Here is a 21,930-nt window from a genome sequence, read left to right on the forward strand (position 1 = left end):
GCATTATTGGGAGGAGATCCATCACTATAACACTGGGGTACAGCACTGGTGGGTGCGGATCCATCACTATAACACTGGGGCACAGCACTAGTGGGTGCAGATCCATCACTATACCACTGGGGTACAGCACTGGTGAGTGCAGATCCATCACTATACACTGGGATACAGCACTAGTGGGTACAGATCCATCACTATAACACTGGGGTACAGTACTGGTGGGTGCAGATCCATCACTATAACACTGGGGTACAGTACTGGTGGGTGCAGATCCATCACTATAACACTGGGGTTCAGCAGTAGTGGGTGCAGATCAATCACTTTAACACTGGGGTACAGTACTGGTGGGTGCAGATCCATCACTATAACACTGGGTTGCAGCACTAGTGGGTGCAGATCCATCACTGTAACACTGGGGTACAGCACTAGTGGGTGCAGATCCATCACTATAACACTGGGGTACAGCACTAGTGGGTGCAGATCCATCACTATAACACTGGGGTACAGCACTAGTGGGTGCAGATCCATCACTATAACACTGGGGTACAGTACTGGTAGGTGCAGATCCATCACGATAACACTGGGGCACAGCACTAGTTGGTGCAGATCCATCACTATAACACCGGGGTACAGTACTGGTGGGTGCAGATCCATCACTATAACACTGGGGTACAGTACTGGTGGGTGCAGATCCATCACTATAACACTGGGGTACAGTACTGGTGGGTGCAGCTCCATCACTGTAGCACTGGGGTACAGCACTTGTGGGTGCAGATCCATCACTATAACACTGGGGTACAGCACTAGTGGGTGCAGATCCATCACTATAACACTGGGGTACAGCACTAGTGGGTGCAGATCCATCACAAGAACACTGGGGTACAGCACTAGTGGGTGCAGATCCATCACAAGAACACTGGGGTACAGCACTAGTGGGTGCAGATCCATCACTATAACACTGGGGTACAGCACTAGTGGGTGCAGATCCATCACTATAACACTGGGGTACAGTACTGGTGGGTGCAGATCCATCACTGTACACTGGGGTACAGCACTAGTGGGTGCAGATCCACAACTATACACTGGTGCACAGTACTGGTGGATGCAGATCCATCACTATATCACTGGTTGCAGCACTAGTGGGTACAGATCCATCACTATAACACTGGGGTACAGCACTAGTGGGTGCAGATCCATCACTGGAACACTGGGGTACAGTACTGGTGGGTGCAGACCCATCACTAAAGCACTGAGGTACAGCACTAGTGGGTGCAGATCCATCACTGTAACACTGGGGTACAGCACTAGTGGGTGCAGATCCATCACTGGAACACTGGGGTACAGTACTGGTGGGTGCAGATCCATCACTATAACACTGGGGTACAGCAGTAGTGGTCGCAGATCCATCACTGTAACACTGGGGTACAGCACTAGTGGGTGTAGATCCATCACTATAACACTGGGGTACAGCACTGGTGAGTGTAGATCCATCACTATAACACTGGGGTACAGTACTGGTGGGTGCGGATCCATCACTATAACACTGGGGCACAGCACTGGTGGGTGCAGATCCATCACTCTTACACTGGGGTAGAGCACTAGTGGGTACAGATCCATCACTATAACACTGGGTTACAGCACTAGTGGGTGCAGATCAATCACTATAACACTGGGGTACAGTACTGGTGGGTGCAGATCCATCACTCTTACACTGGGGTGCAGCACTAGTGGGTGCAGATCCATCACTATAACACTGGGTTGCAGCACTAGTGGGTGCAGATCCATCACTATAACACTGAGGTGCAGCACTCGTGGGTGCAGATCCATCACTCTCACACTGTGGCACAGCACTAGTGGGTGCAGATCCATCACTTCACACTGGGTTGCAACCCTAGTGGGTGCAGATCCATCACTGTAACACTGGGGCACAGCACTAGTGGGTGCAGATCCATCACTATAACGCTGGGGTACAGCACTGGTGGGTGCAGATCCATCACTCTTACACTGGGGTGCAGCACTAGTGGGTGCAGATCCATCACTATAACACTGAGGTGCAGCACTCGTGGGTGCAGATCCATCACTATAACACTGGGGTACAGTACTAGTGGGTGCAGATCCATCACTATAACACTGGGTTGCAGCACTAGTGGGTGCAGATCCATCACTATAACACTGAGGTGCAGCACTCGTGGGTGCAGATCCATCACTATAACACTGAGGTGCAGCACTCGTGGGTGCAGATCCATCACTATAACACTGGGGTACAGTACTAGTGGGTGCAGATCCATCACTATAACACTGAGGTGCAGCACTCGTGGGTGCAGATCCATCACTATAACACTGGGTTGCAGCACTAGTGGGTGCAGATCCATCACTATAACACTGAGGTGCAGCACTCGTGGGTGCAGATCCATCACTCTCACACTGTGGCACAGCACTAGTGGGTGCAGATCCATCACTTCACACTGGGTTGCAACCCTAGTGGGTGCAGATCCATCACTATAACACTGGGGTACAGCATTATTGGGAGGAGATCCATCACTATAACACCGGGGTCCAGTACTGGTGGGTGCAGATCCATCACTCTTACACTGGGGTGCAGCACTAGTGGGTGCAGATCCATCACTATACACTGGGGTACAGCACTAGTGGGTGCAGATCCATCACTATAACACTGGGGTACAGTACTGGTGGGTGCAAATCCATCACTATACACTGGGGTACAGCACTAGTGGGTGCAGATCCATCACTGTAACACTGGGGTACAGCACTAGTGGGTGCAGATCCATCACTATAACACTGGGGTACAGTACTGGTGGGTGCAGATCCATCACTATAACACTGGGGTACAGTACTGGTGGGTGCAGATCCATCACGATAACACTGGGGTACAGCAGTAGTGGGTGCAGATCCATCACTGTAACACTGGGGTACAGCACTAGTGGGTGCAGATCCATCACTATAACACTGGGGTACAGCACTAGTGTGTGCAGATCCATCACTATAACACTGGGGTACAGCACTAGTGGGTATACATCCACCACTATAACACTGAGGTACAGCAGTAGTGGGTGCAGATCCATCACTATACACTGGGGTACAGCACTAGTGGGTATACATCCATCACTATAACACTGGGGTACAGCAGTAGTGGGTGCAGATCCATCACTATACACTGGGGTATAGTACTGGTGGGTGCAGATCCATCATCATAACACCGGGGTACAGTACTGGTGGGTGCAGATCCATCACTATAACACTGGGGTACAGCACTAGTGGGTGCAGATCCATCACTATAACACTGGGGTACAGCACTAGTGGGTATACATCCATCACTATAACACTGGGGTACAGCAGTAGTGGGTGCAGATCCATCACTATACACTGGGGTACAGTACTGGTTAGTGCAGATCCATCACTATAACACTGGGGCACAGCACTAGTGGGTGCAGATCCATCACTATACACTGGGGTACAGTACTGGTGGGTGCAGATTCATCATCATAACACTGGGGTACAGTACTAGTGGGTGCAGATCCATCACTATAACACTGGGGTACAGTACTGGTGGGTGCAGATCTATCACTATAACACTGTGGCACAGCACTAGTGGGTGCAGATCCATCACTATAACACGGGTACAGTACTGGTGGGTGCAGCGCCATCACTGTAACACTGGGGTACAGCACTTGCGGGTGCAGATCCATCACTATAACACTGGGGTACAGCACTAGTGGGTGCAGATCCATCACTATAACACTGGGGTACAGTACTGGTGGGTGCAGATCCATCACTATAACACTGGGGTACAGTACTGGTGGGTGCAGCTCCATCACTGTAACACTGGGGTACAGCACTTGTGGGTGCAGATCCATCACTATAACACTGGGGTACAGCACTAGTGGGTGCAGATCCATCACTATAACACTGGGGTACAGCACTAGTGGGTGCAGATCCATCACTATAACACTGGGGTACAGTACTGGTGGGTGCAGATCCATCACTGTACACTGGGGTACAGCACTAGTGGGTGCAGATCCATCACTATACACTGGGGTATAGAACTAGTGGGTGCAGATCCATCACAATAACACTGGGTTACAGCACTAGTGGGTACAGATCCATCACTATTAACACTGAGGTACAGCACTAGTGGGTGCAGATCCATCACTATAACACTGGGGTACAGCACTAGTGGGGGCAGATCCATCACTGTAACACTGGGGTACAGTACTGGTGGGTGCTGATCCATCACTATAACACTGGGGTACAGCAGTAGTGGGTGCAGATCCATCACTTTAACACTGGGGTACAGCACTAGTTGGTGCAGATCCATCACTGTAACACTGGGGCACAGCACTAGTGGGTGCAGATCCATCACTATAACACTGGGGTACAGCACTAGTGGGTACAGATCCATCACTGGAACACTGGGGTACAGTACTGTTGGGTGCAGCTCCATCACTGTAACACTGGGGTACAGCACTTGTGGGTGCAAATGCATCACTATAACACTGGGGTACAGTACTGGTGGGTGCAGCTCCATCACTGTAACACTGGGGTACAGCACTTGCGGGTGCAGATCCATCACTATAACACTGGGGTACAGTACTGGTGGGTGCAGATCCATCACTATAACACTGGGGGACAGTACTGGTGGGTGCAACTCCATCACTGTAACACTGGGGTACAGCACTTGTGGGTGCAGATCCATCACTATAACACTGGGGTACAGCACTAGTGGGTGCAGATCCATCACTATAACACTGAGGTACAGCACTAGTGGGTGTAGATCCATCACTATAACACTGGGGTACAGCACTAGTGGGGGCAGATCCATCACTGTAACACTGGGGTACAGTACTGGTGGGTGCTGATCCATCACTGTAACACTGGGGTACAGCACTAGTTGGTGCAGATCCATCACTGTAACACTGGGGCACAGCACTAGTGGGTGCAGATCCATCACTATAACACTGGGGTACAGTACTGGTGGGTGCAGATCTATCACTATAACACTGTGGCACAGCACTAGTGGGTGCAGATCCATCACTATAACACGGGTACAGTACTGGTGGGTGCAGCGCCATCACTGTAACACTGGGGTACAGCACTTGCGGGTGCAGATCCATCACTATAACACTGGGGTACAGCAGTAGTGGGTGCAGATCCATCACTGTAACACTGGGGTACAGCACTAGTTGGTGCAGATCCATCACTGTAACACTGGGGCACAGCACTAGTGGGTGCAGATCCATCACTATAACACTGGGGTACAGTACTGGTGGGTGCAGATCTATCACTATAACACTGTGGCACAGCACTAGTGGGTGCAGATCCATCACTATAACACGGGTACAGTACTGGTGGGTGCAGCGCCATCACTGTAACACTGGGGTACAGCACTTGCGGGTGCAGATCCATCACTATAACACTGGGGTACAGCACTAGTGGGTGCAGATCCATCACTATAACACTGGGGTACAGTACTGGTGGGTGCAGATCCATCACTATAACACTGGGGTACAGTACTGGTGGGTGCAGCTCCATCACTGTAACACTGGGGTACAGCACTTGTGGGTGCAGATCCATCACTATAACACTGGGGTACAGCACTAGTGGGTGCAGATCCATCACTATAACACTGGGGTACAGCACTAGTGGGTGCAGATCCATCACTATAACACTGGGGTACAGTACTGGTGGGTGCAGATCCATCACTGTACACTGGGGTACAGCACTAGTGGGTGCAGATCCATCACTATACACTGGGGTATAGAACTAGTGGGTGCAGATCCATCACAATAACACTGGGTTACAGCACTAGTGGGTACAGATCCATCACTATAACACTGAGGTACAGCACTAGTGGGTGCAGATCCATCACTATAACACTGGGGTACAGCACTAGTGGGGGCAGATCCATCACTGTAACACTGGGGTACAGTACTGGTGGGTGCTGATCCATCACTATAACACTGGGGTACAGCAGTAGTGGGTGCAGATCCATCACTTTAACACTGGGGTACAGCACTAGTTGGTGCAGATCCATCACTGTAACACTGGGGCACAGCACTAGTGGGTGCAGATCCATCACTATAACACTGGGGTACAGCACTAGTGGGTACAGATCCATCACTGGAACACTGGGGTACAGTACTGTTGGGTGCAGCTCCATCACTGTAACACTGGGGTACAGCACTTGTGGGTGCAAATGCATCACTATAACACTGTGGTACAGCACTAGTGGGTGCAGATGCATCACCATACCACTGGGGTACAGCACTTGTGGGTGCAGCTCCATCACTATAACACTGGGGCACAGCACTAGTGGGTGCAGATCCATCACTATAACATTGGGGTACAGCACTAGTGGGTGCAGATCCATCACTGGAACACTGGGGTACAGGACTGGTGGGTGCAGATCCATCATCATAACACTGGGGTACAGCACTAGTGGGTGCAGATCCATCACTCTCACACTGTGGCACAGCATTAGTGGGTGCAGATCCATCACTTCACACTGGGTTGCAGCCCTAGTGGGTGCAGATCCATCACTATAACACTGGGGTACAGCATTATTGGGAGGAGATCCATCACTATAACACTGGGGTACAGCACTGGTGGGTGCGGATCCATCACTATAACACTGGGGCACAGCACTAGTGGGTGCAGATCCATCACTATACCACTGGGGTACAGCACTGGTGAGTGCAGATCCATCACTATACACTGGGATACAGCACTAGTGGGTACAGATCCATCACTATAACACTGGGGTACAGTACTGGTGGGTGCAGATCCATCACTATAACACTGGGGTACAGTACTGGTGGGTGCAGATCCATCACTATAACACTGGGGTTCAGCAGTAGTGGGTGCAGATCAATCACTTTAACACTGGGGTACAGTACTGGTGGGTGCAGATCCATCACTATAACACTGGGTTGCAGCACTAGTGGGTGCAGATCCATCACTGTAACACTGGGGTACAGCACTAGTGGGTGCAGATCCATCACTATAACACTGGGGTACAGCACTAGTGGGTGCAGATCCATCACTATAACACTGGGGTACAGCACTAGTGGGTGCAGATCCATCACTATAACACTGGGGTACAGTACTGGTAGGTGCAGATCCATCACGATAACACTGGGGCACAGCACTAGTTGGTGCAGATCCATCACTATAACACCGGGGTACAGTACTGGTGGGTGCAGATCCATCACTATAACACTGGGGTACAGTACTGGTGGGTGCAGATCCATCACTATAACACTGGGGTACAGTACTGGTGGGTGCAGCTCCATCACTGTAGCACTGGGGTACAGCACTTGTGGGTGCAGATCCATCACTATAACACTGGGGTACAGCACTAGTGGGTGCAGATCCATCACTATAACACTGGGGTACAGCACTAGTGGGTGCAGATCCATCACAAGAACACTGGGGTACAGCACTAGTGGGTGCAGATCCATCACAAGAACACTGGGGTACAGCACTAGTGGGTGCAGATCCATCACTATAACACTGGGGTACAGCACTAGTGGGTGCAGATCCATCACTATAACACTGGGGTACAGTACTGGTGGGTGCAGATCCATCACTGTACACTGGGGTACAGCACTAGTGGGTGCAGATCCACAACTATACACTGGTGCACAGTACTGGTGGATGCAGATCCATCACTATATCACTGGTTGCAGCACTAGTGGGTACAGATCCATCACTATAACACTGGGGTACAGCACTAGTGGGTGCAGATCCATCACTGGAACACTGGGGTACAGTACTGGTGGGTGCAGACCCATCACTAAAGCACTGAGGTACAGCACTAGTGGGTGCAGATCCATCACTGTAACACTGGGGTACAGCACTAGTGGGTGCAGATCCATCACTGGAACACTGGGGTACAGTACTGGTGGGTGCAGATCCATCACTATAACACTGGGGTACAGCAGTAGTGGTCGCAGATCCATCACTGTAACACTGGGGTACAGCACTAGTGGGTGCAGATCCATCACTGTAACACTGGGGTACAGCACTGGTGAGTGTAGATCCATCACTATAACACTGGGGTACAGCACTGGTGAGTGTAGATCCATCACTATAACACTGGGGTACAGTACTGGTGGGTGCGGATCCATCACTATAACACTGGGGCACAGCACTGGTGGGTGCAGATCCATCACTCTTACACTGGGGTAGAGCACTAGTGGGTACAGATCCATCACTATAACACTGGGTTACAGCACTAGTGGGTGCAGATCAATCACTATAACACTGGGGTACAGTACTGGTGGGTGCAGATCCATCACTCTTACACTGGGGTGCAGCACTAGTGGGTGCAGATCCATCACTATAACACTGGGTTGCAGCACTAGTGGGTGCAGATCCATCACTATAACACTGAGGTGCAGCACTCGTGGGTGCAGATCCATCACTCTCACACTGTGGCACAGCACTAGTGGGTGCAGATCCATCACTTCACACTGGGTTGCAACCCTAGTGGGTGCAGATCCATCACTGTAACACTGGGGCACAGCACTAGTGGGTGCAGATCCATCACTATAACGCTGGGGTACAGCACTGGTGGGTGCAGATCCATCACTCTTACACTGGGGTGCAGCACTAGTGGGTGCAGATCCATCACTATAACACTGAGGTGCAGCACTCGTGGGTGCAGATCCATCACTATAACACTGGGGTACAGTACTAGTGGGTGCAGATCCATCACTATAACACTGGGTTGCAGCACTAGTGGGTGCAGATCCATCACTATAACACTGAGGTGCAGCACTCGTGGGTGCAGATCCATCACTATAACACTGAGGTGCAGCACTCGTGGGTGCAGATCCATCACTATAACACTGGGGTACAGTACTAGTGGGTGCAGATCCATCACTATAACACTGAGGTGCAGCACTCGTGGGTGCAGATCCATCACTATAACACTGGGTTGCAGCACTAGTGGGTGCAGATCCATCACTATAACACTGAGGTGCAGCACTCGTGGGTGCAGATCCATCACTCTCACACTGTGGCACAGCACTAGTGGGTGCAGATCCATCACTTCACACTGGGTTGCAACCCTAGTGGGTGCAGATCCATCACTATAACACTGGGGTACAGCATTATTGGGAGGAGATCCATCACTATAACACCGGGGTCCAGTACTGGTGGGTGCAGATCCATCACTCTTACACTGGGGTGCAGCACTAGTGGGTGCAGATCCATCACTATACACTGGGGTACAGCACTAGTGGGTGCAGATCCATCACTATAACACTGGGGTACAGTACTGGTGGGTGCAAATCCATCACTATACACTGGGGTACAGCACTAGTGGGTGCAGATCCATCACTGTAACACTGGGGTACAGCACTAGTGGGTGCAGATCCATCACTATAACACTGGGGTACAGTACTGGTGGGTGCAGATCCATCACTATAACACTGGGGTACAGTACTGGTGGGTGCAGATCCATCACGATAACACTGGGGTACAGCAGTAGTGGGTGCAGATCCATCACTGTAACACTGGGGTACAGCACTAGTGGGTGCAGATCCATCACTATAACACTGGGGTACAGCACTAGTGTGTGCAGATCCATCACTATAACACTGGGGTACAGCACTAGTGGGTATACATCCACCACTATAACACTGAGGTACAGCAGTAGTGGGTGCAGATCCATCACTATACACTGGGGTACAGCACTAGTGGGTATACATCCATCACTATAACACTGGGGTACAGCAGTAGTGGGTGCAGATCCATCACTATACACTGGGGTATAGTACTGGTGGGTGCAGATCCATCATCATAACACCGGGGTACAGTACTGGTGGGTGCAGATCCATCACTATAACACTGGGGTACAGCACTAGTGGGTGCAGATCCATCACTATAACACTGGGGTACAGCACTAGTGGGTATACATCCATCACTATAACACTGGGGTACAGCAGTAGTGGGTGCAGATCCATCACTATACACTGGGGTACAGTACTGGTGGGTGCAGATTCATCATCATAACACTGGGGTACAGTACTAGTGGGTGCAGATCCATCACTATAACACTGGGGCACAGCACTAGTGGGTGCAGATCCATCACTATAACACTGGGGTACAGCAGTAGTGGGTGCAGATACATCACTATAACACTGGGGTACAGCACTAGTGGGTGCAGATCCATCACTATAACACTGGGGTACAGCACTAGTGGGTATACATCCATCACTATAACACTGGGGTACAGCAGTAGTGGGTGCAGATCCATCACTATACACTGGGGTACAGTACTGGTGGGTGCAGATCCATCATCATAACACTGGGGTACAGTACTAGTGGGTGTAGATCCATCACTATAACACTGGGGCACAGCACTAGTGGGTGCAGATCCATCACTATAACACTGGGGTACAGCACTAGTGGGTGCAGATCCATCACTATAACACTGGGGTACAGCACTAGTTGGTGCAGATCCATCACTATAACACTGGGGTACAGCACTAGTGGGTGTACATCCATCACTATAACACTGGGGTACAGCAGTAGTGGGTGCAGATCCATCACTTTACACTGGGGTACAGTACTGGTTAGTGCAGATCCATCACTATAACACTGGGGCACAGCACTAGTGGGTGCAGATCCATCACTATAACACTGGGGTACAGCAGTAGTGGGTGCAGTTACATCACTATACACTGGGGTACAGCAGTAGTGGGTGCAGATCCATCACTATACACTGGGGTACAGTACTGGTGGGTGCAGATCCATCATCATAACACTGGGGTACAGTACTAGTGGGTGCAGATCCATCACTATAACACTGGGGCACAGCACTAGTGGGTGCAGATCCATCACTATACACTGGGGTACAGTACTGGTGGGTGCAGATCCATCATCATAACACTGGGGTACAGTACTAGTGGGTGCAGATCCATCACTATAACACTGGGGCACAGCACTAGTGGGTGCAGATCCATCATTATAACACTGGGGTACAGCACTAGTGGGTGCAGCACCATCACTATAACACTGGGTTGCAGCACTAGTGGGTGCAGATCCATCCCTATATACTGGGGTACAGTACTGGTGGGTGCAGATCCATCATTATAACACTGGGGTACAGCATTCGTGGGGGCAGATCCATCACTATAACACTGGGTTGCCGCACTAGTGGGGGCAGATCCATCACTATAACACTGGGTTGCAGCACTAGTGGGTGCAGATCCATCACTATAACACTGGGGTACAGTACTGGTGGGTGCAGCTCCATCACTGTAACACTGGGGTACAGCACTAGTGGGTGCAGATCCATCACTGGAACACTGGGGTACAGCACTAGTGGGTGCAGATCCATCACTATAACACTGGGGTACAGCACTGGTGGGTGCAGATCCATCACTGTAACACTGGGGTACAGCACTTGTGGGTGCAGATCCATCACTATAACACTGGGGTACAGCACTCGTGGGTGCAGATCCATCACTATAACACTGGGGTACAGCACTAGTGGGTGCAGATCCATCACTATAACACTGGGGTGCAGCACTCGTGGGTGCAGATCCATCACTATAACACTGGGGTACAGCACTAGTGGGTGCAGATCCATCACTATAACACTGGGGTACAGCACTAGTGGGTGCAGATCCATCACTATAACACTGGGGTACAGCACTAGTGGGTGCAGATCCATCACTATAACACTGGGGTACAGCACTGGTGGGTGCAGATCCATCACTATAACACTGGGGTACAGCACTAGTGGGTGCAGATCCATCCCTATATACTGGGGTACAGTACTGGTGGGTGCAGATCCATCATTATAACACTGGGGTACAGCATTCGTGGGGGCAGATCCATCACTATAACACTGGGTTGCCGCACTAGTGGGGGCAGATCCATCACTATAACACTGGGTTGCAGCACTAGTGGGTGCAGATCCATCACTATAACACTGGGGTACAGTACTGGTGGGTGCAGCTCCATCACTGTAACACTGGGGTACAGCACTAGTGGGTGCAGATCCATCACTGGAACACTGGGGTACAGTACTGGTGGGTGCAGATCCATCACTATAACACTGGGGTACAGCAGTAGTGGTCGCAGATCCATCACTGTAACACTGGGGTACAGCACTAGTGGGTGCAGATCCATCACTGTAACACTGGGGTACAGCACTGGTGAGTGTAGATCCATCACTATAACACTGGGGTACAGCACTGGTGGGTGCGGATCCATCACTATAACACTGGGGCACAGCGCTAGTGGGTGCAGGTCCATCACTATAACACTGGGGTAGAGCACTAGTGGGTACAGATCCATCACTATAACACTGGGTTGCAGCACTAGTGGGTGCAGATCAATCACTATAACACTGAGGTACAGCACTAGTGGGTGCAGCTCCATCACTATAACACTGGGTTGCAGCACTAGTGGGTGCAGATCCATCACTCTCACACTGTGGCACAGCACTAGTGGGTGCAGATCCATCACTTCACACTGGGTTGCAACCCTAGTGGGTGCAGATCCATCACTATAACACTGGGGTACAGCGTTATTGGGAGGAGATCCATCACTATAACACCGGGGTCCAGTACTGGTGGGTGCAGATCCATCACTCTTACACTGGGGTGCAGCACTAGTGGGTGCAGATCCATCGCTATAACACCGGGGTACAGTACTGGTGGGTGCAAATCCATCACTATACACTGGGGTACAGCACTAGTGGGTGCAGATCCATCACTGTAACACTGGGGTACAGCACTAGTGGGTGCAGATCCATCACTATAACACTGGGGTACAGCACTAGTGGGTGCAGATCCATCACTCTCACACTGTGGCACAGCACTAGTGGGTGCAGATCCATCACTTCACACTGGGTTGCAACCCTAGTGGGTGCAGATCCATCACTATAACACTGGGGTACAGCGTTATTGGGAGGAGATCCATCACTATAACACCGGGGTCCAGTACTGGTGGGTGCAGATCCATCACTCTTACACTGGGGTGCAGCACTAGTGGGTGCAGATCCATCACTATAACACCGGGGTACAGTACTGGTGGGTGCAAATCCATCACTATACACTGGGGTACAGCACTAGTGGGTGCAGATCCATCACTGTAACACTGGGGTACAGCACTAGTGGGTGCAGATCCATCACTATAACACTGGGGTACAGCACTAGTGGGTGCAGATCCATCACTATAACACTGGGGTACAGTACTGGTGGGTGCAGATCCATCACTATAACACTGGGGTACAGCACTAGTGGGTATACATCCACCACTATAACACTGAGGTACAGCAGTAGTGGGTGCAGATCCATCACTATACACTGGGGTACAGCACTAGTGGGTATACATCCATCACTATAACACTGGGGTACAGCAGTAGTGGGTGCAGATCCATCACTATACACTGGGGTATAGTACTGGTGGGTGCAGATCCATCATCATAACACCGGGGTACAGTACTGGTGGGTGCAGATCCATCACTATAACACTGGGGTACAGCACTAGTGGGTGCAGATCCATCACTATAACACTGGGGTACAGCACTAGTGGGTATACATCCATCACTATAACACTGGGGTACAGCAGTAGTGGGTGCAGATCCATCACTATACACTGGGGTACAGTACTGGTTAGTGCAGATCCATCACTATAACACTGGGGCACAGCACTAGTGGGTGCAGATCCATCACTATACACTGGGGTACAGTACTGGTGGGTGCAGATTCATCATCATAACACTGGGGTACAGTACTAGTGGGTGCAGATCCATCACTATAACACTGGGGCACAGCACTAGTGGGTGCAGATCCATCACTATAACACTGGGGTACAGCAGTAGTGGGTGCAGATACATCACTATAACACTGGGGTACAGCACTAGTGGGTGCAGATCCATCACTATAACACTGGGGCACAGCACTAGTGGGTGTAGATCCATCACTATAACACTGGGGCACAGCACTAGTGGGTGCAGATCCATCACTATAACACTGGGGTACAGCACTAGTGGGTGCAGATCCATCACTATAACACTGGGGTACAGCACTAGTTGGTGCAGATCCATCACTATAACACTGGGGTACAGCACTAGTGGGTGTACATCCATCACTATAACACTGGGGTACAGCAGTAGTGGGTGCAGATCCATCACTTTACACTGGGGTACAGTACTGGTTAGTGCAGATCCATCACTATAACACTGGGGCACAGCACTAGTGGGTGCAGATCCATCACTATAACACTGGGGTACAGCAGTAGTGGGTGCAGTTACATCACTATACACTGGGGTACAGCAGTAGTGGGTGCAGATCCATCACTATACACTGGGGTACAGTACTGGTGGGTGCAGATCCATCATCATAACACTGGGGTACAGTACTAGTGGGTGCAGATCCATCACTATAACACTGGGGCACAGCACTAGTGGGTGCAGATCCATCACTATACACTGGGGTACAGTACTGGTGGGTGCAGATCCATCATCATAACACTGGGGTACAGTACTAGTGGGTGCAGATCCATCACTATAACACTGGGGCACAGCACTAGTGGGTGCAGATCCATCATTATAACACTGGGGTACAGCACTAGTGGGTGCAGCACCATCACTATAACACTGGGTTGCAGCACGAGTGGGTGCAGATCCATCCCTATATACTGGGGTACAGTACTGGTGGGTGCAGATCCATCATTATAACACTGGGGTACAGCATTCGTGGGGGCAGATCCATCACTATAACACTGGGTTGCCGCACTAGTGGGGGCAGATCCATCACTATAACACTGGGTTGCAGCACTAGTGGGTGCAGATCCATCACTATAACACTGGGGTACAGTACTGGTGGGTGCAGCTCCATCACTGTAACACTGGGGTACAGCACTAGTGGGTGCAGATCCATTACTATAACACTGGGGTACTGCACTAGTGGGTATACATCCATCACTATAACACTGGGGTACAGCAGTAGTGGGTGCAGATCCATCACTATAACACTGGGGTACGGCACTAGTGGGTGCAAATCCATCACTATACACTGTGGCGCAGCACTAGTGGGTGCAGATCCATCACTATTAACACTGGGGTACAGCACTAGTGGGTGCAGATCCATCACTATAACACTGGGGTACAGCACTAGTCGGTGCAGATCCATCACTATAACACTGGGGTACAGCACTAGTGGGTATACATCCATCACTAAAACACCGGGGTACAGTACTGGTGGGTGCAGATCCATCACTATAACACTGGGGTACAGCACTAGTGGGTGCAGATCCATCACTATAACACTGGGGTACAGCACTAGTGGGTGCAGATCCAACACTGGGGTACAGCACTAGTGTGTGCAGATCCATCACTATAACACTGGGGTACAGTTCTGGTGGGTGCAGATCCATCACTATAACACTGGGGCACAGCACTAGTTGGTGCAGATCCATCACTATAACACCGGGGTCCAGTACTGGTGGGTGCAGATCCATCACTATAACACTGGGGTGCAGCACTAGTGGGTGCAGATCCATCACTATAACACCGGGGTACAGTACTGGTGGGTGCAATCCATCACTATACACTGGGGTACAGCACTAGTGGGTGCAGATCCATCACTGTAACACTGGGGTACAGCACTAGTGGGTGCAGATCCATCACTATAACACTGGGGTACAGTACTGGTGGGTGCAGATCCATCACGATAACACTGGGGTACAGCAGTAGTGGGTGCAGATCCATCACTGTAACACTGGGGTACAGCACTAGTGGGTGCAGATCCATCACTATAACACTGGGGTACAGCACTAGTGGGTATACATCCACCACTATAACACTGGGGTACAGCAGTAGTGGGTGCAGATCCATCACTATAACACTGGGGTACAGTACTGGTGGGTGCAGATCCATCACGATAACACTGGGGTACAGCAGTAGTGGGTGCAGATCCATCACTGTAACACTGGGGTACAGCACTAGTGGGTGCAGATCCATCACTATAACACTGGGGTACAGCACTAGTGGGTATACATCCACCACTATAACACTGGGGTACAGCAGTAGTGGGTGCAGATCCATCACTATACACTGGGGTATAGTACTGGTGGGTGCAGATCCATCATCATAACACCGGGGTACAGTACTGGTGGGTGCAGATCCATCACTATAACACTGGGGTACAGCACTAGTGGGTGCAGATCCATCACTATAACACTAGGGTACAGCACTAGTGGGTATACATCCATCACTATAACACTGGGGTACAGCAGTAGTGGGTGCAGATCCATCACTATACACTGGGGTACAGTACTGGTGGGTGCAGATCCATCATCATAACACTGGGGTACAGTACTAGTGGGTGCAGATCCATCACTATAACACTGGGGTACAGCAGTAGTGGGTGCAGATACATCACTATAACACTGGGGTACAGCACTAGTGGGTGCAGATCCATCACTATAACACTGGGGTACAGCACTAGTGGGTATACATCCATCACTATAACACTGGGGTACAGCAGTAGTGGGTGCAGATCCATCACTATACACTGGGGTACAGTACTGGTGGGTGCAGATCCATCATCATAACACTGGGGTACAGTACTAGTGGGTGTAGATCCATCACTATAACACTGGGGCACAGCACTAGTGGGTGCAGATCCATCATTATAACACTGGGGTACAGCACTAGTGGGTGCAGCACCATCAGTATAACACTGGGTTGCAGCACTAGTGTGTGCAGATCCATCACTATAACACTGGGTTGCAGCACTAGTGGTTGCAGATCCATCACTATAACACTGTGGCACAGCACTAGTGGGTGCAGATCCATCACTATAACACTGTGGCACAGCACTAGTGGGTGCAGATCCATCACTATAACACTGGGGTACAGCACTAGCGGGTGCAGATCCATCACTATAACACTGGGGTACAGCACTAGTGGGTATACATCCATCACTATAACACTGGGGTACAGCACTAGTGGGTGCAGATCCATCACTATAACACTGGGGTACAGCACTAGTGGGTGCAGATCCATCACTATAACACTGGGGTACAGCACTAGTTGGTGCAGATCCATCACTATAACACTGGGGTACAGCACTAGTGGGTATACATCCATCACTATAACACTGGGGTACAGCAGTAGTGGGTGCAGATCCATCACTTTACACTGGGGTACAGTACTGGTTAGTGCAGATCCATCACTATAACACTGGGGCACAGCACTAGTGGGTGCAGATCCATCACTATAACACTGGGGTACAGCAGTAGTGGGTGCAGTTACATCACTATACACTGGGGTACAGTACTGGTGGGTGCAGATCCATCACTATAACACTGGGGTACAGCACTAGTGGGTATACATCCATCACTATAACACTGGGGTACAGCAGTAGTGGGTGCAGATCCATCACTATACACTGGGGTACAGTACTGGTGGGTGCAGATCCATCATCATAACACTGGGGTACAGTACTAGTGGGTGCTGATCCATCACTATAACACTGGGGCACAGCACTAGTGGGTGCAGATCCATCACTATACACTGGGGTACAGTACTGGTGGGTGCAGATCCATCATCATAACACTGGGGTACAGTACTAGTGGGTGCAGATCCATCACTATAACACTGGGGCACAGCAATAGTGGGTGCAGATCCATCATTATAACACTGGGGTACAGCACTAGTGGGTGCAGCACCATCACTATAACACTGGGTTGCAGCACTAGTGGGTGCAGATCCATCCCTATATACTGGGGTACAGTACTGGTGGGTGCAGATCCATCATTATAACACTGGGGTACAGCATTCGTGGGGGCAGATCCATCACTATAACACTGGGTTGCCGCACTAGTGGGGGCAGATCCATCACTATAACACTGGGTTGCAGCACTAGTGGGTGCAGATCCATCACTATAACACTGGGGTACAGTACTGGTGGGTGCAGCTCCATCACTGTAACACTGGGGTACAGCACTAGTGGGTGCAGATCCATTACTATAACACTGGGGTACTGCACTAGTGGGTATACATCCATCACTATAACACTGGGGTACAGCAGTAGTGGGTGCAGATCCATCACTATAACACTGGGGTACGGCACTAGTGGGTGCAGATCCATCACTATACACTGTGGCGCAGCACTAGTGGGTGCAGATCCATCACTATTAACACTGGGGTACAGCACTAGTGGGTGCAGATCCATCACTATAACACTGGGGTACAGCACTAGTCGGTGCAGATCCATCACTATAACACTGGGGTACAGCACTAGTCGGTGCAGATCCATCACTATAACACTGGGGTACAGCACTAGTCGGTGCAGATCCATCACTGTAACACTGGGGTACAGCACTAGTCGGTGCAGATCCATCACTATAACACTGGGGTACAGCACTAGTGGGTGCAGATCCATCACTATAACACTGGGGTACAGTACTGGTGGGTGCCGATCCATCACTATACACTGGGGTACAGCACTAGTGGGTACAGACCCATCACTATAACACTGGGGTACAGCACTAGTGGGTGCAGATCCATCACTGTAACACTGGGGTACAGCACTAGTCGGTGCAGATCCATCACTCTAACACTGGGGTACAGCACTAGTCGGTGCAGATCCATCACTATAACACTGGGGTACAGCACTAGTGGGTACAGACCCATCACTATAACACTGGGGTACAGCACTAGTGGGTGCAGATCCATCACTATAACACTGGGGTACAGCAATAGTGGGTGCAGCTCCATCCCTGTAACACTGGGGTACAGCACTAGTGGGTGCAGCTCCATCACTGTAACACTGGGGTACAGCACTAGTGAGTGCAGATCCATCCCTATACACTGGGGTACAGCACTAGTAGGTGCAGATCCATCACTCACACTGAGGTACAGGACTGGTGGGTGCAGGCCTGTCTGATTACCATGTCAAGCTGCTGTGATACAGCCCCCGTTTGCTTGGTTACAGGAAGGACAACCTTCTGCGGTACCTTCTCTAAATGGCCAGTTTTTAATGGTGTGACGTTTGACAATGCAAAGTGGCAAACAGCCATGTTCATGTCACTCTGTGTGTACAACAGATTCGGAGAGAATCTCCCTCCTCGGCTATCGGGTTTCAGGTATGTGGTAGTCGGCTGGTGTTCTAACCAGTTTCATGTCACAGACATTAAAAGAGTATTTCATTGACAATGAATACGGTTACTGCTTTGACTCTCCCCAGTTGAATAAAGTGACACAGCCTTCTATCCGGCCCTGTGATGTCAGCCTGGTTATTGTTCTATTTTCATCTTTACTTCGCTAGGTTTTGAGAGGTTAAATTGAATATTTCCACAGCCTGGTGAATCAGTGACAAAGGAACAGAGAGAGTGGATTTTTACTTGAACGAGGGGGTAGTGGGAGGAGAAATTCCCACATGGAGCATGCAAGGCCTTGTCACAGGAGAAGGACAGGGAATGAAATTCTGGGAGGAAACTGTGAATAGCTATCGCTGGTACTGAACCACTGCCAGAAGAGCAATCTGATCAGGCCATCTGATTTGAATTCAGACTAATCCGTGTGGAGCTGTCTGATCATGGGTTGGGCTCAGTCAACAGCCCGTGAAGATTGGTTGTGGTCTCACGCTTGCACTTTTGCCCCAGGTCCTCGAGGAAGAGGACATGGAAGAGGAGGACGAGGAAATCCTACATTCGATACCTGTGACAAACAAACCCTTAAAAATCGGCACAGTGATAAACCACCTCACTCAGAAAAGGGTGAGTCTTTTGTTCTTATTTGGAGATGTTGTGAAGACCCTGTGTCATTTGGTTGCAAGAGAATACAGTGATGTCCTGGGGCAACTGGCACACTGGGGAGGTGCATGCCTTTTGGGGCCTGTGGACTAATGGAGGTGTTCCAGATTAATGGAGGGTCTTGGCACCGGAATGATGGGCCGAATGGCATCCTTCTGTGCTGTAATAGGGAAAACTGTTCCGTGTGGCAGGAAGATTTCTAACCAGTGAATAAAGATTTACGGTCATTGGCAAAACGGCACGGTAGCCCGTGCCCCCTCCACCAAATAAATCCACCTTTAAAACTGTTCTATCATTGACTTGCCTGTGATGGTAACTCTTTGCTGTCCCTGGATCTGCATTGGAAGCCCAGCAAAAATGTCCTGATATTGGAAGGCAGGACTGGGTCACCCAGGGTGCAAGGCCTAAGCGTTCGGTCTTCAGGCTCCTTTCCTAAGCAACGAGCTCCCCTCTGTATCTCCCTACACTGTACAGTGTCTCATCAGACTGTGCTTGGTGCTGACACAGGCTGTGACTGCAGTGGAGCACTTTGCCTCGCCCGGAACAGTCCTGACGGGTGCTTGGTTCCCTTCCTGACCATTCCCGTCTGCCCAATTCCTTGATAACCTTTCCAACTATTTCGGGGGGGGGTGGGGATGCGGAGAACTTGGTCAAAATACAGAACCCGTGCCCCAAGTGGGAACCCACCAGCCCTGACCTATTCCACTTGGCACGATCGCTTTGTGTTGTCATGAGGTGAGAATGTTCTTACCCTGGTGAAGCTGATCAATAGAATTAGGCTGAAGTTCTCAGCAGCAGTTCAGGAGCAGGTAAGAGGAGAGGTGGCATGAAATACCTGTCGCCAAAGCTACAAAACTGGTAAAGTGGTAGCAGATTAGGGCGGCACGGTAGCACAGTGGGTAGCACTGTTGTTTCACGACGCCAGGCTTCTGGGTTCGATTCCCACTTGGGTCACTGTCTGCACGTTCTCCCCGTGTCTGCGTGGGTTTCCTCCGGGTGCTCCGGTTTCCTCCCACAAGTCCCGAAAGACGCGCTTGTTAAGTGAATTGGACATTCTGAATTCTCCCTCAGTGTACCCGAACGGGCGTCGGAGTGTGGCGACGAGGGGATTTTCACAGTAACTTCATTGCAGTGTTAATGTAAGCCTACTTGTGACACTAATAAAGATTATTATTATTAAGATTAAGTTGGAAATGTGAATTAAAAAACAGAATGCTGAAGAGGCAGAACCAGTCCTAAAGAGGTTACTGTTTGAGATTCAGCGACAGATTTGAGGAAAAACCTTTTTATCCAGAGGGTGGTGGGGGTCTTGAATGCCCTGCCTGGGAGGGTGGGAGAGGCGGGTTGCCTCACATCCTTTAAAAAGTACCCGGTGAGCACTTGGCACATCATTATTATTATTATGACATTCCAGGCTGTGGGCCAAGTGCTGGCAAATGGGATTAGGTCGGCAGGTCAGGTGTTTTTCATGCGGGTGCAGACTCAATGGGCCGAAGGGCCTCTTCTGCACTATTATTCTGTGATTATGTAACAGATTTTATTCGACAGTTGCAGGTCTTACTTCAAACCAGAGCCACACACAGTGTCACGTTCAGTTATAGACCTATGTTTCAGGATCAATGCAGTTTGAAATTCTTAAATGTTCAGCATTAAGGAAACATGACTGTCCAGAGAACCATCCAGAGGCACTCAAGTAAATGCCTGCGATGGGAACGTGTGTGAGATTTAAATTGATTCTGGGGATTTTATTCAGGAGTAAACTTTTGTCTCCTTCTGGTTCCTCTGCTCTTTCCATCCAGCCTGGTTTTAATGCCCCGAAGCTCTCTCTGGGAAATGCTGTTCCTCTGACAAAAGTGGTCCAGAATGACTCGTACACTGCTCCTCCGCCCGCACCTCTCACCCTCACACGCTCCAGACCGCCGGCAAACGTATCGAGAACGGCGGCACTAACAGCAGAGCAGGACCCGGCTGATGACGTGTCGCCTCTAGAGGTACCCCATCATTCACTCTACACCTCTGTCTGTGGCCTCCAGCGTCCATGAGCCCCCCTGAATTACAGCTTCTAGTTTACACCCCGGTGTCTGTTAACAGTGGAATGTACTCCACAGCTCGAGATGTTTCTGTATT

General features: G+C 50.4%; 1 protein-coding gene across 1 annotated transcript in view; it reads left to right on the forward strand.

Annotated features, from left to right (window-relative positions):
- Nucleotides 1–21,930, forward strand: part of LOC140403875 (polymerase delta-interacting protein 3-like) — a 79,836-nt gene that overhangs the window by 32,140 nt on the left and 25,766 nt on the right. Inside the window, exons 4-5 of the mRNA XM_072492089.1 lie at nucleotides 19,654–19,767; nucleotides 21,603–21,794. Of these exons, the coding sequence (XP_072348190.1) occupies nucleotides 19,654–19,767; nucleotides 21,603–21,794 (306 nt within the window). The remainder of the gene's footprint in view (nucleotides 1–19,653; nucleotides 19,768–21,602; nucleotides 21,795–21,930) is intronic.

The sequence above is a fragment of the Scyliorhinus torazame genome, chromosome 29 (assembly GCF_047496885.1).
Source record: "Scyliorhinus torazame isolate Kashiwa2021f chromosome 29, sScyTor2.1, whole genome shotgun sequence".
In the NCBI taxonomy this organism is placed as follows: domain Eukaryota; kingdom Metazoa; phylum Chordata; class Chondrichthyes; order Carcharhiniformes; family Scyliorhinidae; genus Scyliorhinus; species Scyliorhinus torazame.